This window comes from Telmatherina bonti (genome assembly GCF_933228915.1).
Source record: "Telmatherina bonti genome assembly, chromosome: 14".
NCBI lineage: Eukaryota > Metazoa > Chordata > Actinopteri > Atheriniformes > Telmatherinidae > Telmatherina > Telmatherina bonti.
Window position 1 is genome coordinate 20,488,947 of NC_136612.1, and position 8,576 is coordinate 20,497,522.

At 41.1% G+C, this 8,576-nt stretch overlaps 1 protein-coding gene across 4 annotated transcripts in view; it reads right to left on the reverse strand.

Moving 5' to 3' along the window:
* Positions 1-2,628: 2,628 nt before the first annotated feature.
* Positions 2,629-8,576, reverse strand: part of septin9a (septin 9a) — a 57,543-nt gene continuing 51,595 nt past the window's right edge. For all 4 annotated transcript variants that reach the window (XM_079253481.1, XM_079253480.1, XM_079253483.1 and 1 more), the window contains 6 exons: positions 8,273-8,410; positions 6,895-7,012; positions 6,523-6,618; positions 6,313-6,409; positions 5,361-5,412; positions 2,629-3,986 (listed from right to left, as the gene is read on the reverse strand). In XM_079253481.1, coding sequence (XP_079109607.1) covers positions 3,845-3,986; positions 5,361-5,412; positions 6,313-6,409; positions 6,523-6,618; positions 6,895-7,012; positions 8,273-8,410 — 643 coding nt within the window. In that variant the 3' untranslated portion in view covers positions 2,629-3,844. The remainder of the gene's footprint in view (positions 3,987-5,360; positions 5,413-6,312; positions 6,410-6,522; positions 6,619-6,894; positions 7,013-8,272; positions 8,411-8,576) is intronic.

Here is an 8,576-nt window from a genome sequence, read left to right on the forward strand (position 1 = left end):
CTTTCCTTTTGTTAACAACCCCAATATGCCTCACACACTAACACACACAAAACAGTCATGCTTATGTGGCTCCCTGTGCTGCTCATCATGACGCCAAATCCTACTAGCAAGAGGCTTTGAGATAAGACACCAAAAGTCACCAAATTTGCACACGTCTATTCCACATATAGGCATGCATAGTTCCAAGGATGCATACACAGGCATTCACACCCTGACTCGCAATCATTTTCTACGCTGGCAGCGTAATCGCTGATACACAACTGCATCTGTTTTAATTACTTACATTAATTAGCCAGAGGCTGCTGCTACCAGTGGAGCTCTCCTCTCTGTCTCACCTTCAGTCTGGATCTTTTTCTCTCTGTCTAAACTGTTCTGTAGCAGTGTGTGTGTGTGTGTGTGTGTAAACCAGCTTGCCAGTATTGTGTCCTGAGCAGCACATTTCTACTCTCTAGTATCGAAGCCAGTTACAATCATCAGTTACACGGATTTAATAGTTTATTCCTCACAATTAATCAATTTTCTGAGACGCTTTATCTCACCCATTCTTTACCCGGGATTTTCTTTGTTTTCCGAATATTCTCTGGCTCTCGTTCTGGGAATTTTTCTATCAAACCTGCGTCACGTGTATCCGAACAAACCCCTTTCCTTCCTCTCTTTTCACATAGCTAATTGAATTTCAGCTGAGTTTTAATTAAAAGCGGGGCTGATTTGCATGAAGTCGTTTCATTTGCATATGGCCGCAGCCCGCCCCCCCACATGCGTGTCTGAGTGCCTGGCATTGAGCCAAACGCAGGGTGGAAACTGACTTTGGAGAGAGGAGGAGAAGGTGAGGTTCCTGCCAACAAAGGAGAGGAGAAACAGCAGACAGAGGAAGGAGGAGACAAATGGAGGTAACAACTCCTCGTGTTTTATTGGGGAAGGAGGAAGATATGCAAATACGGGATGGCGCAAAACATCGCCGGCAGTTTTTGCAATCAGGCCGGCTAATTAAAAAAATCAAAGTGGGAGAAACATAAAATGATGCTGTATGGTTATGCTGGTTTTACAAACAGGTGTTAATTGGTAGCAGAGTGGCTCTATGCAGATTCGCTGGGCAGGCTCGTTAACAAGATGTGGCAACGAGGTGCAATTCATTTGTCAAACAAACAGAAGGATGTTTCACGTTAAGTGTCTGCCAACCTGCTCGACTATCTGAAGCTCACCCTCTGGTTAATATTCAGAGGAAATTCACCTGCAAATACTCTGGAACCACATCATGCATATTCATGTGTGTATATGATTAAGAGGGATGAATCTCTGTAAATACGCTTCATGTCTGCCCTGACAGCCAATCAGCATGTCTGTATTTGTTAATCCATAATGCTTGATGTGATGGTCTGTCCATCTTATTGTTGGAGAACGGAAAACATAAGCTCATCTGTGCTGAAGTCTGGCAGCAGTGTGGCAAAGCTGTTAAGTTGTCACTGAGCACTGAAACGATGCAATCTGTCAAACGCCAGCTGATGTACTCTGAGTACAACTCAACATGCATCCAAACACGTCCACGAGCACAAACTGCATCGTATTAACGTCTGCAAATCCTGTAAAAACTCTTCAGAGTTGCCAACTTCATTAGTATCCATAAAAGCATGCGGCTCATTAATAAAAGTCATTAAAGCAGGCGGTGAAGAGCTGGGTGGGTGCCAACGAGACGGCTACTGGGTGGCACGCAGGGAGGCGGCGTGTCACGGCCGGCGTGAGCAGAGATGCAGCTGCTTCTCTGCCGTTCGCTCCCAGAGGGACGTGGAGGGAGAAAAGGGAGCATGACAATGTGAAGGTCTCGGCTTATGAGAGGAGGCGTTCAAAGTTTGAGGTCATGGATGTCACTGGCGTGTGCCACATTAACGCCACAGTGGATGGGGCGCAGCAGACACCATTTTGAGGGACAAGGCTGCAAGTCGCCATTTTGAAGCGTGGTAAATCCTCTCCTCACACGAACATCCAGGCCCGGTTTTTCCCTCAGTGTTGCATTAATATTTATTTTTTATATAATGATTTTGTTTAGATTTTTTTTTTATATTAAATAACTTGAAGATTGAGCTTCAACTAACAGAGGAGCTAAAAATGATTCAGAACATTTTAGGCATAAAAATCTCTTATCTGGTGTCAGCTTATTCTCGTTCTAAATTCTGCCGCTCCAGGACACGATGCTGACGTTTGCACATCCTCAATGGCATCTTCAGACGTCTGGAGTTCGTCTACGCTCATCTTTCTTACTGAGGACAAAAAGACGCACTCATGCATTCCAGTAATTAGCGCTAATCAGCTATGCACTGACCTGGTAGGCAGCCATATTGATTTCAGAAGCTAATCAAGGAAAAGCTTAATGACAACTTAAGTGCTCCAGTAAGTGAATTACACCTGCGATCAAATGCTACAAAGATTCAGTGTAGCAGAAAATGATCTAAAAGCTGTTGTCTACCTTATACACAGGTTTTAAATGGTCGTGAGAGTAATACCAGGGAAATATGGTGCAATCAGTAAAATATTTACAACTTTGATCTTTATTTCTTTAAAATAAGGAAATTTTGTTATCAATAATACAAGTACAAAAATGTATCAGAACACAGTTGAATATACAAGAGAGGATGACAGTGACAGCATAGGGAATTTTATATATATATATATATATATATATATATATATGTGTATGACTGAAAGGGAAAGATTTTTGGTACATTATGGAAAATAGATTTAAAAAATGAATGTCTTGGTTAATGGAAGACTCGACTTTTCCAGATAAAGGACACAACAGGACTGAAAAAAAAGTCTAAATGTGTTCTAGTTGGAACCAACAAACCTGCTCTCTGTCCAGTTTCGGTCAACAAGCTAACAAAACTTTCTCCAATAAATAAGGCACTACGGTGGGCCTAGAAGTAGGAAAACATTAGTGTTTGTTTCTGCGTACGTGCTTGTGCAAGAGCGTTTATAATCTGAGTAAGTGAACGACAACTGATGAAAAACATTCACATTTTATAACGTGCATAAATACTTTTTCATCTTAAAATCACTCTTTATGATATTTCCATTAATAAACGAGGACATATAACTGGGAATTTAAAAAGATGTCAAGGACATGACATCTATATTCAACATAAACACATAACTAAAGCAAAACACAGGTTGAGACAAAAAAGTCAAACTTAGGACGAGCTATATGGTAACCTCAGCTGTTGAGGGACCGCTGAATGATGCTGCATGTATGACATGTTGGGAAAATGCTACCTAGCCTTCTTCCAACATGCTTCATCAATGACAGATGATGAAGTGTGTCAAGAGCAACATGACTACCATAACTTTTCACACATGTTGATAAAGTGTGTGCATAAAAACATAACATTGTGTTTCTCGAGGCACATTCTCCTCCAAGAACTGCTAGAAAATGATTGCAGAAAGGAGTGGATAAGAATAAATGTTACCGACTATTGTAAATCTTCTACAGAGAAACACTGAGTGTAAGTCCATTTGGTTTGGTAGAAAGACATTTTGGCACCACAAACTGTAAAATGTGTAAGCAGGTAAAAAAAAAAAAAAAAAAAAAAAAATCAAGCTGCAGCACATTACGAAGACAGAGTCTTCTCTTCACTGTCTTTGTCAGCAATCGAGAGCGGACAAGGTTTGTTAAAGAGGCAATAAACCGACATGGACGTCCTTTCAGCTGAAGAAAGTCACTGAAAACAAAGTCCCCCAGGTAGGCTCTTAAAACTCTATCCCACCTGTGAGATGGGGGCTGTAGTGATGGGAAGACTGTAGAAGATCAAAGTCTCATAGCTAATGCATTACACTGCGATGGCACAGGCGGCGTCTACATCTCATGGGCGGCCAGATGGTGTTCTGGGATACCGTTGGCGTGAGCCACTGCTGTGTTATTCTCATTGAGGCGTCTCACGCGATACATTTCATAGTGGATGCTGCTGGTGATGTCCTTAATGTTCTGCATGTGGGTCCTGAGAGTAAAAAGCACAAACACACAAAGAAGAGACCAAAGGATCATCATACAAGTCAATGATTTTCCTAAATATCTTAAATTTGGTTTCAAGATGATCTCAGCAAGTTTGAAAGTGGAAATTATTCAATTTCAAAGTTAAGTTTAGTCCATTTAAGTTTCCTTCAAAACAACAACAAAACCAGATAAACAAGCAAACCTATTAACATAGAATTTCAAAAGCTGCTATTATTATTTTATATGTGGTTCCCCAAACTTCCACACAGGTTATCTTGGAGCTATCAGGGAGTAGTTTTACATGTAAAATGATTATTGATGTAACACAACTTTAGTTTAATGGAATACTGCCGTGGTTGGGGACATTTTTGCTTTTATGTTGTGTTACATATAAAACTTTTAGACAATTTGAAATAAATTATTACACCCAAGAATCTGGTTTCACATAGTCTTTTTCAACATTCATCATGATTCTGATGTGACTTTTGTTTCCTGTTACTTAATGCCTGTGGGGAAATAGGATCCAAAACAGCAGCTAAATATCTACTGGATTCATTACAGCTGAATATAGCTGTATTTCTCCCAATTATGTACGTGTTATTTTGGTTTTAAACTGAAGACACACAAGTAACCGTGATTTAATAGTAGATCCACTTGTAGAGCTCTGCCTATGTGCTGGTCTACCACTGTGCCATTCAGTTTGGTGACATTTGACCTTGTTTACACGAGGAAAATGGATAAATGCAGAGATTTAGGATATTTTCCGTTAAATTTGTTTGTCTGGCATTTGCAATCCCAATATGACATGCAGACTCTCCATGCTTAACTCACTGGCTGCCAAAGACATCTTATGTGGTTTTGGCCATGTGTGCGCATTGGGGTGCCTTTACGCTGTGCACTCCGAGCGTGCGCCCAACACGTTCTGAACACGCATCCCGAAGATGCCTCAACACACACCCAGCCAAATCAGCCCTCCATATCTGTAGTACTAGATCTCAATATTTTGTGCATCCTGAAAGATGAGGCAGTGTTGGGCTCTCTGTTGTATTCATGGCAAGCAGCCAATTAGCAAAGAACATGGAAAAAACATGAAAAAGAGATTTTGGTTAAAGAAAGAAGTGCAACATCATTTGCACTTCAATATATATATGATCTCATGGCAGCTGATGTCCCAACAAAACATGATTATTTCCAAGTTTTCTGTCATGACGTCATAATGATGTCCTCATTTAATATGTAAATTTCCTTTAAGAATCGACGCTCACCTGCTTCTGTGTTTGGTCTGTTGGGCAATGGTCCCTGAATTTTTGACTCGAACTGTATTCATATTTCAGAAAAACAAACCATACTGGGTCTTAAATCAACAAAATTCACTCACCTGATGAGAAGATCCCTTAAATAGGCAAACTCACAGTGGGCGATGTTCTCAACTACACAGGATAGCGGAAGAGAAAAGATATTTAAACAGGTTTTATAGATAATTGTGTTTGTGCAACTGTCAATAAAGGACCAAAACAATGTGAAAGCTGCATGCTTTGCTTCCTGACTGCTTTTTGTCCAGTTCCCTGAAAACTCCACTAGATGGAGTTGTTGATCATGTTCATGTTGTTCATGTTCCTTAAAAACATTGCGATGCTTTACGTCATTTCAACACTCAGATGCCCTCACCTACGCCATACATCTGTGTAGTTATGTCCTTCTGAGGAGATAAGAATCACTACACAAAAACACTCCCACTGGATGTGTGTGTGGTGTGTGTTTCTGCACTGAACACTCAGGAAATGAAACTTCCTTAAAGAGACACTAGATAGAGGGTGGGGCCTCCTGTCTGGAGTGGATAACATAATTAAATATTAAAAGCCCAACTCTACAGTAAAAACATGAACGTGAACAGACTAAGGGTGTAAAATGAGACTACAGTGCTGGTGAAACTGACCATAAAATTGGCAAATAACCTATGAGGTTCAGCTTGTTTACTGGGTTTTAAAAAAACAGTAGAAATATAAACCATACGGATTAGATTTAGGACTATTTAATTCCAATGCAAGCATCCATAGTCCACCTAATATTTGTGTCACTGTAGACAGAACAACAAATGAGAACCCCTCAGACAGGCTCCCTGTCTACTGGGAGTCTGAGCCAACTGCATGGCACATGACAGCAGTCTGCGCTGAAAGGCGCTTTGTCTATAGAGGTTGTCTGGTTACAACTCCTCTCCTTTTCTCTTCATTAACAAAAAAAAAAAACCCAAGAAATTTCCATGCTAATTGTGTCTTCACTACTTTTTTCAGAGGTTCTTTAAAATCATGAAAGGAGATTAAGATCGATACCTTCAATAGTTCCCCATTTGGTCTTTCTCCCCAACAGCCTCCTGCCATTGACCTGGTACTCCTGATCGCTACCCACAACAGCAAATGGGATCATCTCCTGCTCAAAGAGTGAAGATCAACAGACGGTATAATTAGAAAACAGTCAAGTTAAATTAAAACCAGACACAACTCCTGCCAGGAATTTGTTTAACCTTAAATTATTGCTCTCACCCTGATCTTTTCGTTAATCATTCTGTCTTCTGCATCTTCATCAAATTCCTTCTGGGGATACACATCAATCCCATTGGCTCGCAGCTCTTCCCTGATCTGCAGAGAGCACGTTCAAACACACAACAACCCTTTAACCCACTAGTTTCTTTCACTGAAACAGGAGACAGGAGGACATAAACAATCAGCATGTCTACTTAAATCTGCATATTTTACAGATTAGAATTGAGATTAATGCTCATTTTGCCAAAACATTTGAGATCAGACATTACGCATGTTGGTAAGTAAAAACATAACAGGATGGATGTTCATGACTGGATCTGTGTTGATCAATTGAATCGATTAGACAAAAAGATCAACTAGATAAAAAGTGACCTTCTTTTTGAAGAAGTCCCTCTCTTCCAGTGTGAGAGTATCGGCCTTGGCGATGACGGGGACAATGTTGACCACTTTACTGAGACGTCTCATAAATTCTACATCAAGAGGCCGAAGACTGAGGAGGAAGCCGAAAACAAGACAGAATGTGAAAGATTAAACATGAAAATTTCACATAAAACTCACACCAGAGGGCAGATGCTCCTCACAAATTCCCCACATGGAAGAATGACTGTGACTAACGTGGAACTGTTGCATCCATGAATGATCATATTATACAGCTTGTGTTTACAGCTGCTTAATGAGAGTGAAAAGGGCTTGTGGCCCATTTCTAAGCCGGTGGCTTCCTGACTTTTTGAGACAGCATCTGCACGTTTGAGCAGTAGATTCTGACCTGGTTAACACCATTCTGACAAATACAGCTTGGAGCAGCTTCAGTAGGTCTTGTGCACTCATGCAAGAGAACAATGAAGAAAGACAAAAGTGCATAATTGATCACATGCACACACAGACTGTTGTCCTTCCTGCCTGCCTCCCCTTTTGCTTTTTAAGGCAAGTCCTGAGCAGCTGCCACTCAGACCATGTGACATCTGCATTGTTGGATCAAGATGAAATGTTACTGGCTGGAGACAGTTAGGGGGGAGGGGGAGACTTCACACCAGTCCCATGCCTGAGTAAAGACAGGCCATGACACAAACAGCAACAGAGGTGCAGCACTTGAACAGTGCTCTGTTATCAACGGAGTCTGTCTGCTCCAAAGAAGCAGCTGCTTCAACATTTTTCCCAAAATACTTGACTAAGGTTACGCTAATTAAAAAGAATGCCTGCATTGCAAATCTATCACTTGATGGACACACAACTGTATGTGCACCCTTCCCCTAATTCCTCCTCCAACTGCACCCCAATTCCCTGAGCTCAAGTCACTGCAGGCCTGAGCCAACTTGAGTGCAGAGAGCCAAGGCAGATTAGGCAGCTCGATCAGAGCCAGATGTGTGCATCTGTAAGAAACTTGGGACATTGTGCTGTTTCAAGACCTGGCGGGGACAACCTCTCTTTCCAGTGTGTGTGGGTTGGAATGGTGGTGTGGGATACTGCTCTGAGAGGGAGGTGCGAGAGTGGGTTCACATTCAATACGAAGCATAATAAAGCAGAAATTTTTGACACTCCATTGAATTCTAAAACCTGAGAACAAACAAAGAGACTGTATAAATGCATGCTGCTGAGCACAGAGTGCAGAGTTGCAGCATATAATAACAGTAACTGCTGTCATTCACTTTTGTGTTCAAGCATCTATAAGTTTCTTTAAATTATGTGCAATTTTTTTTTTTTAAATTTGTGCGTCACACATCTATTCATATAGTAATTTGTGCGTTGTTACCAGTGTCCGGTTGGAGGGATGAAGTATATGCAGCAGTGGACTCTGGAGTCAGGAATCCTTTTCTTTCTGTTGATGTTAATCTCTTCCTGCAGGTATGCTTCATACTGATCGTTAATGAACTTCATGATGGGCTGCCAGCTGAGTCACGGCAAGGATGCCGCGAGATAGTGATCATAAAGGGGACAGAAAAACAGGAAAGAAGAACGCAATATAGAAGTGGAAAAGGAAGGAAAGTCAGGGATGGTTGCAAGGAGAGAGGAGGAGTACACAGAGAAGGAAGAAGATAAGAATACAGAGCACAGGA